The 24,578-nt window shown below is 38.0% G+C and overlaps 3 protein-coding genes and 1 long non-coding RNA gene across 5 annotated transcripts in view; 1 reads left to right on the forward strand and 3 right to left on the reverse strand.

The window, feature by feature from the left end:
* On the reverse strand, nucleotides 1–2,600 carry LOC108167016 (uncharacterized). The gene is made up of 2 exons (XR_001777408.1): nucleotides 1,420–2,600; nucleotides 1–57 (listed from the first exon to the last, which is right to left on the reverse strand). It is a non-coding gene; the product is annotated as an uncharacterized LOC108167016 (long non-coding RNA).
* Nucleotides 2,601–8,497: 5,897 nt separating this feature from the next.
* On the forward strand, nucleotides 8,498–13,437 carry rcvrn2 (recoverin 2). The gene is made up of 4 exons (XM_008431522.1): nucleotides 8,498–8,608; nucleotides 8,707–9,243; nucleotides 10,942–11,053; nucleotides 12,855–13,437. The coding sequence occupies exons 2-4, from the start codon at nucleotides 8,863–8,865 to the stop codon at nucleotides 12,941–12,943; spliced, it is 582 nt and encodes a 193-aa protein (XP_008429744.1). The 5' UTR covers nucleotides 8,498–8,608; nucleotides 8,707–8,862; the 3' UTR covers nucleotides 12,944–13,437.
* On the reverse strand, nucleotides 13,341–23,064 carry LOC103478051 (germ cell-specific gene 1-like protein). 2 transcript variants are annotated; one of them, XM_008431524.2, is made up of 7 exons: nucleotides 22,937–23,064; nucleotides 20,296–21,256; nucleotides 17,253–17,435; nucleotides 17,088–17,135; nucleotides 16,851–17,003; nucleotides 15,771–15,882; nucleotides 13,341–15,676 (listed from the first exon to the last, which is right to left on the reverse strand). In XM_008431524.2, the coding sequence occupies exons 2-7, from the start codon at nucleotides 20,489–20,491 to the stop codon at nucleotides 15,304–15,306; spliced, it is 1,065 nt and encodes a 354-aa protein (XP_008429746.1). In that variant the 5' UTR covers nucleotides 20,492–21,256; nucleotides 22,937–23,064; the 3' UTR covers nucleotides 13,341–15,303. The 2 variants fall into 2 exon arrangements, with proteins under 2 accessions (XP_008429746.1, XP_008429745.1); XM_008431523.2 differs by having other exon boundaries at nucleotides 22,745–23,064.
* Nucleotides 23,065–23,516: 452 nt separating this feature from the next.
* Nucleotides 23,517–24,578, reverse strand: part of atg12 (ATG12 autophagy related 12 homolog (S. cerevisiae)) — a 3,290-nt gene continuing 2,228 nt past the window's right edge. The window contains exon 4 of the mRNA XM_008431517.2: nucleotides 23,517–23,649. Coding sequence (XP_008429739.1) covers nucleotides 23,590–23,649 — 60 coding nt within the window. The 3' untranslated portion in view covers nucleotides 23,517–23,589. The remainder of the gene's footprint in view (nucleotides 23,650–24,578) is intronic.

The raw sequence follows: 24,578 nt of genomic DNA on the forward strand, positions 1-24,578 counted from the left end.
ATCAATTTCAAGGCAGATGAGATGGATCTCACTGGAACCTCTTCTTCTGTCCTGCACCTATTTCACAAAGCAGAGTCATGTAAAAAACAACTTCTTATCCACTTTTCTCTTTTCAATTTCTGCTTACATTTCTTCAAACTGCACTTTACATGACCTGGCAAGATGCAAGTGGGAACATAACTTCTTTCAATCTTCTATGTGGACCATATTTGTGAAATGCCCAATTAATATCTGTCCTTTTGGCAGACTCTTCTACCTGAACTGTGGATCTCTGCAGTTCCTCCTGAGATGCCATGGCTGCTTTTTTGATTAATGCTCCTACACTAACTTGAAGTTTTTACTTAGTCTTTATTTTTTGGGATAACATTTTTCAAAAGAAACCTGCCTCAAAGGTACAATGGTGTACAGTATACATAATAAAATAAATAAAAAAAGTTCAATCCAGTTTTGCAGCACTGTTCCCACTAAGCCGATGGATCAAACTGTTATCTTTGAGACGTCCGAATTGTGGGATATGTTTTATTTATAACCTAGCGCTGCTTTAAACTTCTTCACAACTTTATACCTGCTGTGTTCCTTGGTCTCCATAATGGTCTCAGTAGGAATAAAGCCTTCACAGAAGCTTTATTCCTACAGAGATTAAAGTATACAAATCAGGACTCATTTAGCCAAATAGGGGACTTCTGGAGGTAACTGGATGCACTGGATTTTGTTTAAGGGTATCACACTAAAAAGGTCTGAATTCAAATATTTGTCAAAAATCTGAAAACCTTGAGTCATTTTCCTTCCAGTACACAAGTAAAAATTACTTTGTGTTGGTTCATCGCATCAAATTACAATAAATTAAATGATGTTTGGTTATAACAAGATATGAAAGGCCTAAGAGGTGTCAATAATTTTGGAAGAAACTGTAAGTGCATATTATTGTTTGCGTTCACAGGTGAGAGTTATGGCTCTTTCTTAAAGCTATAATATGCCTTTTAAATATAAGAGAAAATGTTTAAAGTAAATTAATAATATGAAGTAGATTGTTATTCTTTACTGCTGCTTTTGTAACATTTGTTGAGACGGTGGACAAACGTATTTGGCATTCTTCAGACATCTTGGAACTCAACTAACATTTACATTTTTGGTAGATTTAAAAAAAAAAATGCGAGAACAAAAAGAAAACATCTCGAGCTTTAATTGAGATCTGATGCTACTTAATTAATAAAAATGCAAACACTTAAATGTCCAAATCTTAATTCTGGCTTTACATTTTCTTGATGTATTGGTTTCAGTTGAGAAGTGTGAGTTAGTTAATCTGGAAACTCACTTTTTTTTTATTATTCCAAAATCCAGACCCAAAATAATAATAATAAAAAAATCTTAAGGAAACAGCTAAGTTTTATAGTCCATAAAAAGCTAATCTCTACTTACCTCAGTGTTGATCTGGGAGTGCAGAAGTCAGTGGAAGCTACGCGATAAAGTTCCCATATAATTAACACTAAAAATACTTTTAATATATAGACTAGTAATAAATGAAAGCCTGCGGTTGCTGCTGCCGATGTTCTCTCCAAGCCCCAAGTCTGCACAAATATTCCCTACTTGGGTTCTTGGACAAAACTGTGGACAAAGTAATCAAGATTGTAGCTGTAGTTTGTTTATTCCTCTACTTCCTTGTTTTCCTAGGAAGCTCTCGTCTGTCATTACCTGTCATTATGACCCATTAACAGATATTTATCTAGAAACAACTCCCTTCCTCTTTTTCTTTTTCTTTCAGCTTAAGATACGAGTCAGGTCCAACCAAGGCATTGTATTGGTTAAGAAAGAAGTTTTCTTTTCCCAAAGCATTGTCCAGCTCAGCATTCTCACTCTGCCTTTTACGCCAATAGTTGACATACAGATATTCCAACAATACATCTAAAACTCCTCTCAAGTGTTAAGGGAGAAGGGGGATCTGGATAATATTTTCTTTTAAAAATTCCATTTGTTCCCATTATTAATTCAAGACAAATCGAAGCAGTTTTAAGTAGGATCAAATTTATACGTTTTAATGTGATTTACAACTACAGGGAAATAAAGAGAAATGTGTCAGAGTTAGGTGGACAAGATGATCATACTAAATGAATGTGTTTGGTATAATGATTAAACTTATTCTTTGGAATATGTTTGGTATATTATGTGTATAGGAAAAGCAGAATACGATATAATAAATAAAGAAATGTAGCAATAAGTTTTTTACATCAACATATATCATATATCATAAGTCATTTTATGTTGCACTTGGCACTGTTTGAGCTGTGGACACTCACAGATGTTGTCATTTTCTAAAAATGTTCTTTGCATGTGGAGTGACCACACATGCAAAGCGTTTGAGCAGCTTAAAGGCAGGCACCACAATCAACAGCGTGGAGTAGCTGTTGTGTTGCATTATGGGATTTGTAGTTCATTTGTAGCTCAGGTGAGCTATATAACTGACTGTTAGGTCATTAGGATATATGAAATAATCTTGCTTGCCAGACGCCCACAAGTCTTAACCTTTATTTATGTAAGTCTTATTTGATGGGGATGGGAAAAAAAGACTTCCCTAAAGACTAACATGGTGCACCAATGTTCCAGTTCTGTTCATATATATGAAATTTATTTTTATCAAGGTGAGTTTGCGCCTTCATTCCTGTTAGTCTCATAGGAGTTGCAGATCCAAAATAACTTATTCTTTGGTATGACGATCTTGGAATCTGCAGTTATTTAGTGACAGCTGTAAATCACGGGCTGCACAGTGGCACAGTTGGTAGCACTGTTGCCTTGGGTTTGATTCCCGGCCTGGGGTATTTCTGCATGGAGTTTGCATGTTCTCCCTGTGCATGTGTGGGTTTTCTCCGAGTACTCCGGCTTCCTCCCACAGTCCGAAAACATGACTGTCARGTTAACTGGTCTCTCTAAATTCTCTCTAGGTGTGAGTGTGTTTGTCCATGGTTTTTTGTCCTGTCTGTCTCTGTGTTGCCCTGTGACAGACTGGCGACCTGTCCAGGGTGACCCCGCCTCTCGCCCGGAACGTTCACTGGAGATAGGCACCATCACCTCCCAACCCCATTAGGGACAAGGGTGTACAGCTAATGGATGGATGGATGGATGGATGGATGGATGGATGGATGGATGGATGGATGGATGGATGGATGGATGGATGGATGGATGGATGGATGGATCGATGNATGGATGGATGGATGGATGGATGGATGGATGGATGGATGGATGGATGGATGGATGGATGGATGGATGGATGGATGGATGGATGGATGGATCGATGGATCGATGGATCGATCGATCGATCGAGCTCCAAATCACTCTCCTAACTTGATTAAAGCCACTATGCTACTTAGGTCTTCCCATTGTTAGGAGTATTAATCAATCCAGTGAATGTTGTCAAACAAATCCTTTTTATGCCGTCAAACAGTTACCACCAGCTCTACTATCGAGAAGCTAATTGGCTTTAACCTTGTCAGGATAAAATACATTCTAGAACCATCATTACTGCTTAATAAATAAATTCAAACTTGGTCACCCAACTCTTGTTTTAAAAAGTAATTGAAGCTGGTGCCACAAACGTATGCATTTTGTGCTTAAAAAGAATGAAAAAAAAGGACAATTCAAATATGTCTATAGAAGGCCAAAATAATATGGCATATAAGCTCCTGGCGAGAGTATGGAAACACCTGAGCAAAACGGAGTAATGCAGATTTCAGGCTGACATTTCACCGCTGAAACTGTAGCACAAGTAAAGCTCAGCACAGTCCATTAATAGGGTATAATCCTGCCCAGCCAATAAGGTTGTTGCCATGAGCCAAATAGATCTCCTTAGGTGTTCTCAGTTTGACGTTCACTCCCTATAAACTTGAACATGTGCGATTTATGTACACACCTTGCAGAATCAGCATATATTCATTTTAATAATAAAAAACACATTGATTTAAAAAATAATTACACCACCTTGCCTGCTGGCGTGAGTCGCTTCTGCTAAGACGTAAGCTATATCCTAAATGTTGCATGCATCATCACAGTTGGAAAAAAAAAGCATTTTAAAAGTAGCCGCAAATCTTTGCCCGTTTTAGCACTGGCAATTAGTCCATGCTATAGTTCAGGTCACATGTTAGGGATTGTTTTGTGTGAGAGGAGGGGGGTAATTCTTTTGGCTGTAGCACTTACAGGATGATGGTAATTGGCTAATGGTAGAGGACAGGGCAGGAGTAATCCAATAGTTGCTCTCAGCATATTCCTGGAGAAAAACACCCATCAAAACCAAAAGTATGGTTTTTAGGGTAGCTATACTTTCGCATATTGCTGTACTTTAATATTTTTATCTCGGTTTTTGTTGTTGTTTTTTTTACGTGTAGCATAGCACTCCACAGTTTTCATTTGGGATTAGTCTTAAATCAACAATTAGGATCACATGATATCGTTATCTGACTCAAATCTGATGTAGCAAATGTATCAAAGATGGCCGCCCTCCTGATGGTCAATTAAATCACTGTAAGTGTGGTGTCTTCTCAATCTGGTTGAAAATACAAGCTAAAAACAGCGCATTTGCACTCTGTTAAATTGTTGTGTAAAGTTGTTTTCACCAGTGAATGTAAAATGATTTGCCATGCTGCTGCCACAAACGTAATTTTAGACTGTAGGAAAATCAGAGATCGCATTCCAGCATCCAGCTCACTTCAGTAAATCCAACTGGAAGACAGACAGCTCAGACTAAAACGGGCGCCATAGTTGCTCATGTAGGACAGGAAGGACGTCAGTCGCACTGTCTGTAATTTGAGGGGTGTAGGTGGGATTGGAGTTAGAGGTGAGCCAGAGAGTCAAACTGACTGGACAGATGGTTGTCTGGATTTAGGTGGCAGAGCTCGCTGAATTGGCATACAGGATGCTGAGGACCTTAAGGCTAGCTTTGAAACGTTGCCTGAGGCTGATTCACAGTTCGTCCAGTTGCATGTCGGCTGTCAGTCGGTTTATGAGCTGTAGATTAAGTTTGAGATTTTGTGGGACTCAAGTGCTTGTAAACTGAGGGTTCTAAATTATGGGTTCTAAATTGTAATTTATCACCCTGGTAATAGAGACATGATGCTACAGTGTCTGTAATTATTTTAGAGTCACAAAGCAGGAATCTGCACATATTTCAAAAACAGCATGAAGAGAAAGTAAATGTTAAAGCTTAGGAATTGTGTCGTACAAAAAGATCTATTTCTAATTCAACATCTTTGCAATGTATTAAATGACAAAACTGAATAAATAAAGCATTTTCTCTTGTTTAAGAAAAAAAATTGTTTCTTGATGGATTCTAATGCTGTTTGGCTCTCTATTATATTTTATGTTATAATGTAGTAAAAAGAAAAGATTGAGTGTGACTGGCCTGGGCTGCAAGTACAGCAATTTAGCACAGTATTGGAAAAAAACACAATATGCATTATTTTTTCATCATACTTCACTACAACCCTAGTCTTCTGTGTATTTTTTATTTCATTATGTCAGATTTTCTTGTTCCTCCTGCGGAAATGCATCCCCACAGAATAATGCTGCCACCACTATGTTTCACTGTGGGGCAGGTCACAGTTGAACTTTGAAAATTTTGCCCATTGTTCTTCAGGAAATATCTTCAATCAGATAGAATGGAGAGCATATGTGAGTGTCAATTTCCAGTCTTTGCCACATATTCTCAATTGGATTTAGATCTGGACTTTGACTGGGACACTCTAACACACTAACATTTTTAGACTAAAACTCTAGTCTAAAAATGGCTTCCATCCATTTTTGGCTCGCTTCCATTCCTCAGATGAAGAAAGTCATTGCCATAGCATAATTCTGCCACCACCATGTTGTCCCATGGGGGTAGTGTGTTCAGGGTGGTGTGTAGTCATTGTAGGTTTTTGTCTATTCACAACGTTTTGTATGCAGATCAAAAGGCTTAATTTTGGTTTCATCATAGCACCTTCTTCCACGTTGCTGCTCTCTATATGCAGCAAACTGAAACCTGGACTTTTGATTGCTTTCTTTCACAGAAAGATCTGATTAAAGCTCTCGTTGCCTGGCCTGTACATTTTTATGAGCAACTATATCTTAGTAGGTATTTGTATTAGTCTTCCAATTTCTGGGTGCTGGATATGTTTAGTGCCTGGGGTATTGTTTTATTATCTAAATCTCTATCTAAAGCTTCTCTGCAACTTTCCTGAACTATCTGCCTGGTCTTCAAGGTGCTGATGTTCACTAATGTTCACCAACAAGCCTCTGAGACATTCACAAAACAACTTTATTTACGCTAAGCTAAATTAGAGGTGAAATCTGCTAACAAGTTATGTGGCTTCTGGATTTTATTATCAGTTTAGGAGGCATCAGATACAACAGATTTTAAAACTGTGTATATATATATATATTTTATTTTAGATATTCACTACCTTCTTTGTAATAGTCAATCACTTAGAATCCCAATAAAAAACATTGAAGTTTGTGAATACTTTTGAACTGCACAGGTAGCTGCACCTTGGCATTGAAAACTTAAATGAAGAAGATATTTGATGGCAGTATGCACTAGAGATGTGCCAATCAGGTTTTTTCCTGCCAATTCCGATTCTGATCACCCATGAGGGCCGATCACCGATACCGATCACATAATTAGAATTTTTTTAATCACAAGCACTACCGGTTACATTATGTGAAAAAAGGAACCATGAATTCACCTTAATTTAGACAATAATTTTTTCCAAGAAAAAAAATAAAACAGGCATTGTGCAAATTGTCCTGCTATTGGTAATACTATCTCTAACAGACTGAAAACATATGAAGGCCCTGAAGAGGCTAAATAATGCAATAAAGTCAAAATAAAACCTCTCAACATTGCCAAAAGTTTCAAGTATAAAACTTAACATTCAAAGGCAAATACAGGTTCCATTACAATAAACAATCCAGAGTTACTGAATGAAAACTTCCTGATAGCATGGCGGCTAGCTGATTACTGCTAGTTCTGATTGGCTGTTTCTGACTGAGCGGAGTAATTATGCAGAAAAGGGAGGAGGCAGAGGAGGTCGATTATTTTTTCAGAGATTGTTTGTCTCATGTTAGGACAGCAAAAGTTTTAATACGTATGTAAAATGTATTTTYTTAAGTTAGATGCTGCAGCTTTAAGCAGAGGTTCGGTGTGAGAGTTCATTACCAGGTGGAGCAGAAGCGGCGCTCCGTCTGTGAAATATTACTACCTGTAGCGCGTAGCAGCGATTCAACAGATGCAGGTGATCAGTTTGTGTGATCGGCAACAAGAGACGGTGATCGGCGATCACCGATCATACACTTTTTCACGGAAATCGGCCGATTATGATCGGTGGCCGATCGATCGGCACACCTCTAGTATGCACTACTCTTAACCAATGTTACCATCACATCATTGTAATGTTAGTTTTCATAATTGAATGTTTTACAGACACCACTATCATTAAGCTTTATTGTACCTGATCCAGATAGTTTCTCTACTCTTCATTTAAGAAGAATCATGATTGAAAAATAAAACTTTAACACACATTAGATTCCTCACAGCAGGAATGTCACAGGTTCAAATGTTGGCTTAAGCCTTTCTGTGTGATGCCTCTGTTTTGTCACTGTGTCTGTTTGGGTTTCACCAGGTAATCTGGCTTTCTCCCAGAGTTAAAGAAGTGCTTGTTAGGATAACTGGTGAACTGGTTGTGGGGAGCAAGTATTCATGTGATGGAGTTGAGAGTATGCCACCTTTTGGACGACAGCAGTCAAGATCAGAGCAAAGCGTATTTTGGAAATTGGATAGATGGATTATTTGTCAGGCCTCGGGACTGTTTTCCACTTCCCCTCAGTCTAATTAGAGACCAGCTGCTTTTCTGTACCTTGTTTATGCTGTAAATATTTCTCCGTTCGCATTGCCAAAAAGCATAAATTTAGAGATAATCTGATGGTGCAAAGCGCTGATGACCAGCAATAATGTTCAGGAGTAGTTCTTAGCTCATTCTGTCAGGATAAAATGAAGTGGGTAAACTAGAAAACAGTCCATGAAGATGTGGTTGGTGATGTGAGCCTTGATTGTGGGTGATGAGGCACTCAGGCTGGGTTGGGAGTCCTGGTCTACACCCATTTACTGGTTTTGCTATTCTAGGGCACAAAACCAGAAAATGCAGAGATCCTGCTGTAACATCCACAAATCAACAGCCATCTAGCATCGGTTTTCAGCCTCGTTCCGTGTGTCATTAAGTTCCTTCTTATTCTCTAGATCTGTTAATGATATTATGTGGCAGACATGTCAAAACATCCAACTTCTTTGCAACAACAAGACAAAACCTTGGGCTCTTAAATAACTTCTTGGGTGCGGTAACACATGGCATCACTTTGAACTCTTGTGGATGTTGTAGATCCTTCTAGATTTCCAGATCTAACAGAGATCATTAGGATAGTGGGTTCATTTTGGTCAAACACTCATCCACTCTAAATCCCGCATTAACAGAATTAACCTAGTCACCTCCTGGAGGGGTGTTTCCCTTCACCATCCTTATCTCTTACCGTTCGGCAGTCGAGACAAACAGTCAGTTGTTCAGCCATTATCTGCTGCTCACTCAAACCCCAGGTAAGACTTTCTGTGCAGCTTCGATCAACACCATAATGGTACTTATGTAGTAGATGGAATTGTAAATATCTGTACGGCATATCTACAATGTCTTGCAGGACTCTGTTTGGCATTTGACATCAAGAAAACTCAAACAAGTGAGAGAAAACACATTTCGAGTCAGTTGTTTTGGACAAGAGAGAGAAAAAGCATCTGAAGGACTGAGAGAAGAAGCACAAAACTGACAGCTGACCAAGAGTCTGAAAGCAACTGCCATGGGAAATGCCACCAGCAGCGCGATATCGAAGGAGATCCTGGAGGATCTCAAGCTCACCACCAAATTCACGGAGATGGAAATCTGCCAGTGGTATGAGAACTTTCAGAAGCAGTGTCCCACGGGACGCATCTCGCCGGAGGAGTTTGAGGAGATCTACACCCGGTTCTTCCCCGAAACCGATGCCAAGTGCTACGCACGGCATGTGTTCCGCTCCTTCGACACCAACGACGACGGCACGTTAGACTTCAAGGAGTATATCATTGCCCTGCACATGACCTCCAGCGGGAAGACCACCAGGAAACTTGAGTGGGCCTTCTCTTTGTTCGACGTGGACAAAAATGGGTACATAAACAAGTCGGAGGTGAAGGAAATCTGCCAGGTGAGGTCAGCTTTAGAGAAGGGTCGATGTACTAGGAAGGCTGGCTTCGCTTAGAGATGACCACTGTGTGTGCTAGGAGAAAACCTGGCTCCCTGTTTACTTCTCTCTCAAACTGGTTATTAGACAACTCTCAAATTGTGAGTTCTAGCTGGTATTATGTAATCCAACTCAACAGTTTTACATTAGTTTTGTGACAGTGAGACTTAAGGGATTAACATTTTACATTACGTGCTTGTTAAATGTAAACTTTGAGTAGCTTGGGTTTTCTCGTTTTGCTTGTCTTCTGTTTGATCCATCATAGCTGTTGTTGCCTACAAATGGAAATAATCAACCCTTGTCATCGCATGTAGGTCTGAGTCTTGATTGTCATTCCAATTAGCTTGTCATTTTGACCTCCTGATAATCTCTCTGATTATTGGTTTAGCCATCAGACAGTAGAGACAGAGTCAGACAGTAGCAAGGGGGGTGTTTTCAAGCTCTACCTCTGATAGGGAGACCGTCAATCATCTTTGGTCTAATCTTTTACTTGACAGGTGTTGGACTCTGCTGCACCAAGCCAAATACCACACATTGTTTTCATAGCATCAGTCTGCATATTCTGTTTTAAGACAAATGATACAGATTTGTAAGAGGTTTAGGAAGATCAGCCGAGAATCCAGCTTGAATTGTAATGGGATTTATGTCCTGGCCAACTGGCTTCAGTCCAACAAAGAGTCATGTTTACCGTCACTATGTGAAATAGCTGCATTTTAAAAACTTTTGCAAGACTCAAAGAAACTTATAGAAATTATTAACAAAACTAAGAAGCAGCCTTGAACAACAGATTATTTTCAAGTCTGTCTTGAATTTAAAAAAAATAAAAAAAATACTTGTCTAGGAACAAAAACTATATTCAACAATTTTCTTAAAAACCTGGTTTTAATTTGGATTTGAAATTAAAGACGAAACAAACGCCTCATCTGGGCAGAATAAATGCCATAAACAGCAGACTTTATTTGAGCTCGATAAGCCGCTTTGGCACAGCTCCTTTCTATGTTTATAAATGACTGCATCCTCACAACCTTGTTATCTAGACGGAGATAACAAGATTATGAATAGATAGCCACGTCTTCTAACTACACTATTTGCGCTATGCAGACCACATGATCGGTGCAGCGAGGCTGATGTAAAGTGCAGTAAGAGAAAGAGTTGACTTTACGGTCCTTTGGTTGGCAGATTGAGTCTTGGCACTAATCCATGTTAATCTATGTGTCTTAAATGTTGGGAGATGAGAGCATCCTCTCTAAGTGGGACACACATTTAAAGACCTGAACCTGAAGTACACAGAGTTTTAGTCTTTTTCAGCCCCCTTCACTCTAAGTGGCTCGTTGCAGATTGACTGGTTTGCACTCTTCAGTTGAGGACTTGTCATTATTTTTGACATGAGCTGCAAACTTTTGTTTTTGTATAGAATTTTTTTTAAATTTTATTTAAATTCTTCCAGAATATCTGCTGTAGGGGAAATTTGAAACCAAAGACTCAAACTCACGGCACAAACAAACAACGTGAATTTATTTAGTTTTCTAAAGCGTTCACAACTCGACATGCATCGTTTTTCACTCATTTCTGTGATTTGTGCATGTTCAGTGCAGCTGAGGAGGAGTGTGGTGGTACTTTCATCCTGTTTTTCTTTTTCTCCACCCAACCCCCGCCTCTCAGGCCATCTTTAAGCTGATCCCCGAGGACGAGCAGAAGAAGCTCCCAGAGGATGAGAACACACCCGAGAAGAGAGCCAACAAGCTGTGGGCTTACTTTGACAAGAAAGACAATGGTGAGAGGCGTCACACGAACGCCACGTTCTACCCCTGCAATGTTCAGCAAGGGGCATTTTTAGAAATAAAAATCTTTCACAGTTTTTGCTCCATATTAAAACACATTTGTAATCTTTTATACATTGGGTTTGCTGTGGCATTAAATTAAAAATTGTCCTTCTAAAATAATTATGATTTTCTGTTTAAGTGAGGTTCAGTGTATTTTAAATAAAGCTGTAAGAGTTTAGTGACAAAGAGAAAATATTACTTTGATCAACATTTTTCTCTAAAAAAAATAATCTGAATTTCTGAATTGAACTAATAAACTGAACTAATTCCCTTAAAGTAATAAAAACTACATTTGCAAAATGTCTACTCGTGAGGATTTTGTAGAAAAACAAAATAATTTAGCACGATCTTGTTTTGTTGTAATTATTTAAAAAATAAAAATGTTATTTGCCTTCAAAGTATTATCTACATTCATGTTTCCTCAAAATTTATTAAATTAAAAGCAAAAAAAACAACAATAAATAATTAACAATCTCAAGAAAAGTTTTTAAATAGATTCATTGTAATTATTTTTTGATGTGAGCTGTGTTTTAAAACTACATAAATATATAATATTCAAAACTATATTAAGTTTTACACTTTTTTGGTGAAAGTAAATGCTCAGGAGGGTTGAAACTGTTATATATTTCATTACATTTTGGATTCTGACACATATAACTCAGGCCCCTGCAGTGTGTCATTTTAAAAGTTTTTCTTAAACTAGATTATCTGACACATTTTTATAAAACATTTTGTCTTTTACATCACAGTTACAATTTTTGTAGTTGGACTGCTTAGAAACATCTTGTGCTTAATAAAGTTTTGCTTCATACATATGTTCGCTACATGTATAATGGTTCTGTGGTTTAAAGTATGGGGAAACAAACAAAACAAATTAGTCAAATATTTTACATTTACAAAGCCTGTTTTACTATACTTGTAGATTACAATTTGTATGGCTATTCGTAGATTTAAAAGGCTTTACTGCACACAAAATCAATGTTACAAATAAAAATTTTTTTTTCTGATTGTTAAAAACTAATTTTATGACTTATTTCAAACTTTAATTAGTTTCTAATATTTGTACATTTACAACTAATACTTTTATGTTTTTAATAATATATTTATCTCATATGAAATATTTAGTTTTTTTGTATAAAATCTTCTAGATTTAATTCCTAAAAATATTTTTGCTCTATATAAAATAGATTGAACATGATGCTTATTTTACTTTTTTTTTTTACATGTAACTAAGACATATCTGTTTTAAGAATAAGAGCAGATTTATTTTTTGCTCTTAAAACTTAGTTGCTTGAGTTGTCAAGTTATATGTATACGAAGTAAAACATGTTAAACCAAAAGTGATTTAAAATACTCATCCTGTTCAGCTTTCTGAAAGATTTATTTTGCATAAAAAAATAAAGATATTCTATAATTGAAAACATATACAGTTTTAGGAATACTTGGTTTCTTAAATTGATGTAAAAACAAAAAAACCCACCTTGAATTTATTATTTAAAATAAATGAAAATAACCTGACGTAGATCCACTTGGAGAACATCCACACTTAAACCATAAGACCTTCATTATGCGTGTAAAATCCCTTAGTCATGCAAAACCTTAAGTGACACTATCATTGCATGCAACTGTCTCTCTGACAAATGCAAGAGATAAGAGCGGATTTATAGAGTCCTTATTCAACCTTCTCTGTGCTTCTCTTTCATTCCTCTGTTCACTGTTTTCTTCCACGTTCTTTTTTTCACTCCATCACAGAGCGACTGGCTGAAGGAGAGTTCATCAAGGGAGTGATTGAAAACGAGAATGCAATGCGTCTCATTCAGTACGAACCCCCGAAACAATGAAGTTCTTCCTACTTTTCCCTCTCTTCCTGTCTTTCACTTCTGAAGCTCCTGTACGTTTTCTCCTCCTCCCATCAGACGCTGTCGTTCACGTCACTCGTCCGTCTTTGTAAATACTCATTTCTGCTCCATTGTAACTTTAAAGAAAGTTTTTGATTTTTTTTTTTTGTGGTTTTACTGTCTGTGAACAAATTTCAATATAACAGAACCTAGTATAAGCAAGTTATGGAATAATTATCACAGTCCCCCAAAAACATCATAACTACATATAAGCTAATGGAGTTACAATAGCAGTATGCATCGGCTATATTGTACTACTGGTGAATTTTAAAAGTATTTAAAAAAATAAATTGGTTCTGCAGAACAACATGTTAGGAATACAAAACCTAATTGTTAGTAGTTTTTTTTTTACAGACTTGAAATATCTTGATTGAGATTTTAGCTCTGAAGTGTTGTACTTTATTCACTGAACAATAAATTAAAGGTTTTCTCATACATCTGTTGTTTGGAAATCAATTTATTTATCTGTTCCACTAATCTCCTTTTTGACCCAGAAACTTACTTTATGCCATTATTCTTGTGGCCGACAAAAATGGCGCTTTAGTTTTTTTTTTTTCTTTTAGTTTTCAATTGTATAATCCCCAACAGTAAATCCTGGATAATCTCAAAAGTGTAACCTACAGATATTGAAGGTACATTTAGGCCATTTTATCTAGCTCTGTGAATTAATGCCTACATAATCTTTTGTTAAACTCAGTAAGTTTTGCAAGCACGTGTGTAAAACCTGGATTTATTTGACGTTACGGTGAAGCTGGGACCAGAGTGCATGCAGTCGGTCTCTTTTTGAAGAGTCTGACAGAATTTCTTTCCAACTTTCATTCTGACCCCCAACAACTGGCTCCTCTCTGTCCCCTCGGCATGTCTCTTCTCTGCTCCGTCCAACTCAGGATTAATGGTTTACACATAATCTTCTGTTCAACATGAGAGCAGACTTTTCCCAAAATCTCTGTAATCATTTTATCTCTGTGGATCTGTCTGCTCATCTTCACACAAAAACTGTATTTGGTGGCTCTTTTGGTTGAAGGTTCATCATTTAACATACGTTTGTCATCAGATAAAGCAGACGCCGAGAAAACAAGAATCAAGTTTATATATATAGAATGTAAAATATTCTATATACTGTTGAGACAAAAGTGTGACATAAATTGCTGACTTTAAGGTATGTAGCGGACCGCTGGTGCCAAAATCACCTAAATCTGCAAATATTTGAGTTCCTCTCTAAAATGCTTATAATCGCGTATTTTAATTGTTCAAACTCCAAATATTCCAAAATATGCATTAAAGCACACAGTCAGAACAATCTTGGCACGTTCACAAAAACAAATATTTTCAGTATTCCATGTTTCCGCTCTTAGGAGTTCAGCCAATCAGCGACAAGGATTGACTACTTTGCAAACATCATCCAGTAGTGTCAGGTGGTACTGTGCCTAGGTGTTTTATCTTCCCAATCTCTGTTTTTTAATATCTTTAATATTACGCAGCAAAAAGTTAATTCCACTAATAATTTTGAGTCACATTCCACAAAATATTTGCGAATATGTGAATTTGCCAACACTGAGCTGCGAATGGATGGGTGTCCATTGTAACCAATAAAGTAAGGTAAACATTTGAGCATTTTTACATGTAGAAACATACATTTGCTTTGCTATCATCAGGCACAGAAACACATAACATGCAGATTTGCATGCGGTGCATGCTTCAAAGTCTTCACGTCTTGATATGAGTTAACTGAGTGGGCGTCATTTACAGCCTGTGAGACCCACTTAAGTCTTTTTTTGAATATGAAGAAACAATAACTTAATACAATTAAAATGGGATATTTATGGTGGAATCATTTTCCACTGCTTCCTTTTGTCAGCTGCTGCCTCTATTGCAGCATCTTTTCTTTGTTTATTAACCATCTTATTAAGCATCTTTGTGTCAAAACTTAAGAACTGGGAGCGGTCTACTGCAACGATAGACCTTTTCAAACTCCAAATATAACTGAATCTTGGTAACAAGCAGTCAGTTGCTACTTGCAGTCACACAGCAGACATCACAGGCTGATGCAGAGTGAAGGTTGGATGTTTCTCTCAGTGCAAGTCATAATGCAAGGAGCCTCCATTTTAAATCAGCTGGTGACTCGATTCAACACCCACTTTCCACTTCTGTTTAGCAATTTCATTGGAACACTCATAAATGTGTTCCAAGGAATCAAAAGTCAAAGCAAACCAGCATCTCTGATCACTGCAACAATGCAGTGTTTTATTTTTCATTTCTTTTTTTTTTTCCCCCTTTCAGTTTATGTGAATAGCTGGCCCTCCTTAACAAGGTGAATCAATCCGATCCAAGGCCACGCCCATCTGGTCCCTCTCACGCTCGCAGTCCTCACACCCCTCCGGGCCACAGCCTCCCACTAAAACCAGTGTCGGCACGTCCCCATTTCCCACTCCGACCACGCTGCCATTCGGGGCCCATGCCACGTCGATCATCCCATCCGGACAGTGCAGCAGGCCGCTGACGGAGTACAGCCCTCCTCCTGGAACCACCTCGTCGTACGACGGGGCCCGAGCAGCGGCTCTTGCTTCGTCCAAGCGGAGTCTTTGCCTGCGGCGGATCTCAATGATGGTCTTGGTGTAGGAGTTGAGTGTGACGACAGCAGCCCCCATGCAGCAGCTAAAGGATACCCAGGCAAGACTGAAAAATACGATTCAAAGATAAGCGACCAAAAACTTTAGAGCACGTATATAACTTTGAGTTTGAATTCTGTTTTTGATTAGCAGCAACATACGCAAACGACCAGCCGTAATCCCAGGACTGAGGCCTCCAGTCTTTAGGGCCCACGATGACTGTCATCTGAAATACTGTGGTGAACATCATATGTGCTACCATCCCAAGAAGACCTACGCAGGAAGCAAACCAAAATGAAAAACTAGGACTGCCGTTCAAACACTACAGTGCCCAGGGAAAAGGTGTGCAAAAAGCCTCCAAATAAATTCATGTTTAACTGCAGTAACACAACCTCTCACTGAATTCAGGCAGTGATTTCATTGTTAACTTTGTGGTACTCTATTGTACATGTATGCCACTGCTGAAGGATCATCAGATAAAGCAGCTGCAACTGAAATATTGCAGCAACGACACGTTAATAACTCTCACCTTCTTCGCGTGGCAGAGCATGAAAAATTTAAGCAAAGCTAAAGCTTGACCCACTTTGCAACTGATTGAGCTAATAATTACTTGAGCACTTTGGAGCATTTCTATAGCGTTAAAATGTCACCTCCAAGTGGCCTGAAGTTCAACAAAACAGTGACATCATGACCAAAGTATAGTATCCCATCCAGACACAGAAGAACACTGTAAAGTCTACGCTCTTAATCCCAAACGACCAACGTCTCTAATCCAACAAAAGTGACAAAACCCACATCTCAAAGTGACACAACTTTTGATGGTAAACAAATTTCCTGTCTCCAGTAGGCCTTACATGGCAAATATGAATCAATGTGACAGCGGTTTTACTCTCATTTGATCAAAGCCCGTTGCACTAGCTCAGTAGCTTTTATCAAACTAAAATTGTGATAGTGTGATAATAGAGGCTTTTCCCTGTTATGTGTCCTAAATAATCAAGTTGGCACGTAAGTAGTGTCCAGTGGTTAAGCAGATTGGCGACCCTAAGATGGCAGTGATTTTCTAAAGTGGAGTTTTGCAGATTCTTTTACTTCCTTCCTCCTCAAGTGTTGCACTTCTCTGAAAATTTCAGTGTGAGATTATCTTCCTGCGGCAAAAGAGGAATTTATTTCAAGACTGTTTCCACATCTTTACCAGGGTCCAACACTTGAGGTTGGCGCTGTAATCCAAGCTGCACCCCCACCTGATAGCACAGTACAAATAGCTGCGAAGGCATTGATTTTTAGTGCGTGCATCTCTTTGTGGGAGCACATGACTTCCAGGCACATCAGTAAGAAGCCCATCCCCAGCAGGCCGATATATGTAAACTCAGAAATAACCGACAGCCAAAGCACACCTGCAACATGTGGGAACAAATGTAAAGAAGTATTAGATGAAACGGCATATATTGCATGAAATAAATTTCTATAACACCGCTCACCTTGTGTTTCGCCTGGAGTTAAGTCGATAAAGCTGCGACACACCTCTCCTGCCGACAGCATGTGCAGACTTAGATGATCATAAAGATCTTTAACAGCTAACACACCAGCTTCACTCTACAAGATGAGCTAATATGACTTGGCCAAAATGTGCGTCTTGGTCTCACCATCATTCTGCTTTTCACAGCTTTCCCAGAAGCCTGTGTGGAAATATCTGAAGGCAAACTTGTCCTCCCCTGTCTCCCAGATGTAGTGTACAGCATTGGCCAGTTGTCTTTGTCTGATCTTGTCCAGCTCATCTCTTCTGGCCGGAGACAATGTGCGGTTGAAAGGGTTTTGTGTGGGGCTCTCTGTGTGACAGGAGACAAATTAAGCTTTTTAGGTTTACTTTTCCACCTTGTTAGCATTTGCACCTCATAAAGAATCTATCTTCCTAATCTTTTAGGTGCAGCATGGTAAAATAAAGGTCATATTATCTTGACCATACTCTACATTTGGACACATAAACAGCAAACTAATGGAGAAAAACTGTCATGCTAAAAAAGTCAAAACATTCATTCCTCAGCAACACTTAAAAAAAAATCGAGCAACAACAGATTTTACTGAAGTTTTACAGCTTTACTGCATATTTTACTTTTACTTAAGTAAAATGATTACGAAGTATCGATACTCTTGAATAAAATGTCTGGATACTCTGCCCACTCCGAGTACCTTCACTGAATGAAGAACAAGCAAAAATCAGACACACCTATACTTTATGTTAAAGTGAGACTTCTTGTTTATACATGAGCATTGAATGTTATTTTCTCTCTGCTGAGCCTTCTGGGACATTTGGAGATAGAACAAGAACAGTAAACACCTATAAACTGCAAATAGTTTACACTGTTCTGACATTTATTATTACATCCTACTTTGAGTATAAGTTTCATATTAAACAAATTTGATTTGCAAAAGTTTTTCATCTGCTTATATTTGTTATATTGTAATGTGATGTTATGTTGTGTTATTTATTTGTGGCACCAAGGGACTTGAACTCTTTCGCTTAAGGCAGAGACCACAATTCAGAGAAAGAGGTTCACGTGTTTGTAGCTAAGAACCATGACTTCTGACTGAGATAACTTTGTACTTTTTCGTGAACCACTCCAGTCCACATTGAAGGACATGGCCTGAAGAACCAACAAATAATCTGCTAGAAGCAAAGGCAAGACTCCAAAGTTTTCAAACGAAGTCCTCCGCTCAAAGAAGGCCCCTCGTTACCATAGAGGATTGGTAACGAGGGGCAGTTTGGTGGAGTCCACCTTGAATCAGGAACAAATTCGACCTTCTGATGGGGATGAGGACACAGCATGCTCATATTGCACATCCAGCTAGCTTTCAAAACAGTCTTTGGTACCCAAAAATACCTCAAGGGACAGGGATACAAGGCATCTCAAGATCTACAACAACAACCAAAGTCCCATGAAAACCCTCCCAATAACTCTGTCCAAACAACACAGAAACACCTAAAGACATAACAACTGTAACTTATCCAAGCATCCACATGAACAACGCAGTCACATGCATCCCTGTTAACTCGTACTTCATTGCGCCATGTGCCTTTTCTGAAGAGGTTTTCATAACGGTGTGCGTCAATAAAGGCAGATCTCTCTACACAAATAAAACAAGTAGTGATCAAAGTAATCTCATTGTGGATCAAGCTTAACACAAACCACTGAGAGCAGGCGGCATCATCGTGCCCTCAGTGGACAAGTAAATGTTTAGAAAGCGTCATCACAACCCGAAGACTTTTACTAAATCCCAATTAACCCCGCCCTGGAACTCACCTTCTGACAAAAGAGATTAAAACGAGAAAAATCACTGTCTGTACAGGACCGATGATCTATCCGGATTATTTCGAGGTACAGCTTGTTACGCAGAGGTGGTTTAAAGACAGACAGATTCATCAAAAGTTCATCACCACTCAATAAGCTGATCTGAAATTCAAGATGAGGGTTTTTGGTGAATAACTCCGGGTCAGGCATTTATGAAAAGCTTTCGGAGGATCTCATTTAACACAGATACTCAAACATGAACTGTACTTTCTTGAAGCTTTTTCATTGAATTTGAATCATGACTGAAGAGACATAAAAAAAAATATATATATATATACTTTCATTTGCAATGCACTTCACATTGCAAAATCTCAAAGTGTTCAGTAATGGGAACAATAAAAAGATGGATTGATACATGGATGAATGATATTTTGAGCAAACAATAAGTCATAAAGTCAAAATTTAATTATATACTTAGTATGAAATTTGTTACCAATACAACCTGTGTTTAATCAGTCTATTCCTGTATTTATTGATCTATGTTTGATTGTGTGTTTTGGGATAGGTTGAGCTACACAAAAGTTCATTACATTTTGCACAAAATCATTTTTAGCTAATGAGATTAGATTCTGGTCAGTTCTGTCCGTTTTGAGCTCCTTTCAGATCAGCTCGTTCTGAAAGGAACATCTGTCACTTTAAATCCAAATAGATTGCTGCTGGCCACGCCCCCCACCCCAACTCAACGATTATGCTCACACGTGAAAATGGCTGCAAACAGATGTGCAACAATACAACAGTACATCTTTGAAAAGCAAAAGTAGAGCCTCCTGCGCAACCAACAAGAATGCAGCAAGCTTCTGAATGGTAAGTCAACAGCAGAACATGTGTCTTTTCCAGCAGCACACACAGAGGTAAAACCAGCTGACCAAACATGCTGGAGCGGCTTTGGTTGCTAGGTGACGGGAGGTTTTTGAAACAGCTCATTTTCCAGACACCAAAAAACATTAACTTATTGCCAGAAAACAGCTGAATGGATTTCTTTTTTTCTTTCTTATGCTTGGGCTGTTTTTAGAAGCAGTTGAGACCCAAATAGAAGTAAAAAAAAAAAGAAAAAAAACAATTTTGCATAATGGATTCCCTTTAAACATTTAAACATAAATGTGAAGTGTTTTATGGACTAGAAAATAAATTAAAGGATTCATGAAATGTTAGTGGATAATTTAATACATCTGTTTTTGTTGCTTTTGTGTTAAAGTAGGAAAATGATGTAAAACTGTCACAAAGTTTTTTTTGCTTAAATATCTGTTAGAAACTGCCTGCATTCCTATAATATCAATGAAAGCTGCAACACACATTACATTTAATAACACAATAAAACAATATGTGCAGCATCTATTACCTGTTGTGTAAGGCTCACTGTTGTTCTGACCACAGTTCTTCATTTTGACAGGCGACAGGCAGAGAGGCTTGACCACCTTGTGGGTGCCCTCACACCAGTAGGAGGTGCAGAGAGCCAGGATGGACAGGGCCAGAGCCAAAGAGGTTAACGTCAGGGAAAGCATGGATCGAGAGCGGCGGGACAGACGCTCGAGCATGGCCACGAGACGGAGGAGGGAGGCAGGGGGAGATGGGACAGCAAAAGGTGGACACAACACAGAGGAATTAAAGGCAAGTAGGAGAGGGGCAGTAACAGATCGGACAGGTCGGGGCCGATGCTTTATCTGACCTGACAGATGAACAAACACAGCAAGCAGAGCTAGATGGCAACATCTGTGATTTCAAAAAGGAGTCGGCAGCAGAATAAGATACTCTGAGGCTGATTCATATGTAAAGAAAGAGCAAGTTTTTACTGGTCTTCTTGGGAACTGAAGTGTCCAGAAATCCCCTGACCTTAACTTCTGTCTGAGGTGGTATTAGATCAGTGACTGGGCAGCATCAGAAAGGCAAAGGGGACTTTAGTGTTATATAATACATTCTGCAAGCTAAGTAGGCTTCTTTATCTGTCAAGAAACATTAACAACATATGGCAACATTTATCCTTGATGAATGCTCTTTCAGCTCAAAAGAAAAAAAAAAACAACTCCTTTACTTGTTTATGGGAAGATTTTATGAAGTGACTTGACTGTCAATAATATCATTATGCCTCCTAAGGTGGCTCCAGCTGAAATTTTAGGACTAGACACCAGGGCACATTACAAAATATTTCTTTTTTGTGACTCTATGGATGAGACACAGATTTAAACGCCTTTTTTCCCCCTCAAGATAATCTTGGGAAATCTGCTTTAATCTCTCTGTGTTAGTTGTATTTTAGTGTGACCATGTTGTCTCTCTAGCAGGGCCTCTCTGTCAGTCCACGGCCCCTGAAAGGAAAGAAAACGGTAAACAAACAAAAAAATAATTAATTAAATTTAGCACCGTTAATCAAGACTATTTCATTGGCTGAAACACAGTCCAAGATGTGCAGTGGGGACACTTAGCAGCTACTAATGCTTTATTGCAGCAGTTGTAGTTCTGCTGTGCTCAGCTAAAATAAAACACTGCTTCAATAAATGTTACACAAGCCTTTTAAGTACTTTAAAACATTTATTGTGCCTTGCAGAAGTGTTTATATTCGTCACAGCTTCATCACATAACACAGCTTTTATATGTCTTATTGGGATTTTATGTAATAATTGTGCCTAATTATGAAAGGAAAACATTATATATCATTCAAAATTATTTATGAATAAAATTTGAAATGCATATTTACTCTGACAGCCATTGCTGACAAGCTAAAATTCTGGGACAAGATTCTAAATATCTGTTCACAGATGCTTGAGATCCAACCTAGCATGAGATATTCTGCAGAGTAGCAGGTTACGATTTTCATCTCTAGGAGTGCAGAGCATGTAGAGATCTACCAGAAAATACTTGTAGCTACAAGTATGGTCCTACCAATTGACTCGTGAGCATAGTGCGTCACACTTTTCAATTTTTTATATGTAAGAAGCTTTGAACCCCAATGCACGGTCCATTTCACAATTTAGCACTACTCTGGGTTTTTCACTTAAGATCCCAACAAAATATACAAAGGTTTGCAGCAAAATGTGAAAATGTTTCAGCAATATTAGTACCTGTCCAACTGGTAAGAGGCTATTTAAAAATTAAGTAATATACAATGACTGGGGTGGCCAAGTTCAGGCCTCAAGAGCTGCTTTGCTGAAACTTTTCCCTGCTCCAACACACCAAAATGTAATAAATGATTTGTCATCAGGTCTCTGCAGAGTTGAACCCATTTGATTCATGTGTGCTGAAGCAAGGGTCCATTTGAAAGTTGCAGGATAGTAGTTACTGAGGACTGGGCTTGGCCTCTCCTTCACTAGCACAGCTGACAAACTACAGGAGGTGCAGGTGATGCTTTTTTTTAGTGGCTTGACTGAATGAAGACATGAGCTTATGATTGGTAACAGCTTAAATCCTAAGAGCAAATCTTTTGTGTACAAAAAAAAGAAGTTTATTCTTTTTTGTCTCTATAAAGTAATTTTTATTAAAATCAAGCATTCAAGTGGTTTATTTCTAGCTTTATGTCTACCATTTAAAGTGAATAATTTTAAATCATTCATCTTAAGATTGGTGAGAAAAATAAATAGACATGGCTTCTTGTCTTGATAAGACATCATTAAATTTATATTTGCATTTATAACTGAATACAATTTGAGGAATTATGAGAAATCTACCAATAGGTGTAACTTCTTTTTTTTTTTTTTTAGAATGCTTTAAGATGCTCCTCCTCCCTCAAAAACAAAAAGTCTATAACAGTAATTTCTTAATGATTTAGTACATATTTTTCTAATGTTAAATGTACCTACCCAAAATCGTTTTTGCTTCTTGATATAAAAAAAAAAAGAAAAAACTTAATCCGTCACTTCTTGGACTCTTCTTGTTAAAGATTTCTTGATCAAAAAGCTCCTTAGGAACTTAAACTTAAATCCTCCATGGTGAACTGCCTCTGTAACACTCTTCATCTATCGCCTCAGTTACTGACCCTCGCTGTTGCTTACCTCCCCGGCTCCACTCTCCTCTCCTGTGAAGCCTCCGGTCCAGCGGATGGACGTAGATGTGAGCCGATGGAGAGACAGCGCATCTGCCTCCACGCCAATCACCAATCTACTCCCTTTCTCTGGAGTTTATGCCACATACGCATCCTGACTTGCATAATCCCGCCGCATCCATCTGTTGCTGTGGTGCCTCCTCTCTTCATGTTGGTCTAATTTCAGAGGTGCTTCCTTTCTAAACGTCTGTCACAACTTAATCACCAGCCTGAGTTTCTGAGTTACAGCACTGTGAGAAAGTGTTTGCCATCTTACAGATTCCTTCACTTGATTTTTTTTTGTTTGAAGGATGACCTAAGTAACTACAGAAAGCAGTTTGCAAATGACTTTACTAGGGAAAATAATTAAGATGATTTACCCCCTAAACCCAGTGACTAATTAAAGCACCGTTGACTTGAACATTTGTTATAAACACCTGCAGTAAACAGTCCAGACTTAAGCTTTTTTAATCTTTCTGAATATGTCCCAAACCGAATGAAAATAATCAGCATTTACTTCTGTTGGAAGAAAACAGAAACTAGGCCGTAGAAAAATGTTTACAATTATTTATTTACAGTGTATTTACATACAAAATGAAAGACAGTAAATATCGAAAGAAGAAGTTAACCCCATGCTTGAGATTTACAATAATGCAGAACTAGCTTCCCGTCGCTGCCGAAGCACTAGGAGAGACAGAGGAAAAGACAAATGCAAAATAAGATCAGTGACAGAGAATTAAAAAAAAATAACAAAACTGTATGTCAATGAAAATGTAAAGAATCACCATCTTCAAAAACTCTTTGAAGAATCGGAATTAATGAGCTACAACAACATTTAATTTCCCTTTGGGAGTAATAAAGTATTTTTGAATTTGAATATCTGAGAGAAAAAGAACACGTTTAGCAGCTGAAAGGGGAAATCAATGCTCCTTTGTGTTTTTGTTCCTTCCCTGTCACCTTCTGAAAGAACCGGCTGAGGATTTTAAGCTTTGGTCTATAAAGTGTCCCTCTTCAAGCGCCCTCTGCTGGTCAACTCAGAAAAGTGGGATTCTGTCATTGTACTGATACTGAAGGGCCAAAAGAGGGAAATGAGCACTGCCTACAAAACTTTCACCCACTTGGATGCTTTATACTTTTTATTACTTTTTATTAAATAAACCATGACCAACAAAATGCTGCTTTTTTGACAAAAAAACCCCCATTAATGTCAAAGTGAAAAGAGTTCCAGCAAAATACGCAAAGTAAAAAAAAAAATGTGTATAAGTATGTTGTGTAAATTCTTTGTAAAATAAAAAATAAAAAATGTTAAAATATTTTAAAAAGTCTATGGGGGTAATTTCTTTTTTAAGCTGAAACCTATTTTTTATTTATTCATTTATTTGCCTCTTTTATTCAGTTTTCTACCACAGAGTATTAGGGTCATTGTACATTCAAAAAAAATAATCAGAGTAGTCAATTTTTTCCAAACGACATTAATTTCACCCTTACAAATGTCTGACTTTACAACGTCAGAGAATATCTTTGTCTTAATACAGTTAATTTATGTCTTTATTCAAGGAAAACTATCATTTCTTGAAAACTTGTGACTTGGCATCAGAAAATATATATATATA

This window comes from Poecilia reticulata, linkage group LG16 (genome assembly GCF_000633615.1).
Source record: "Poecilia reticulata strain Guanapo linkage group LG16, Guppy_female_1.0+MT, whole genome shotgun sequence".
NCBI lineage: Eukaryota > Metazoa > Chordata > Actinopteri > Cyprinodontiformes > Poeciliidae > Poecilia > Poecilia reticulata.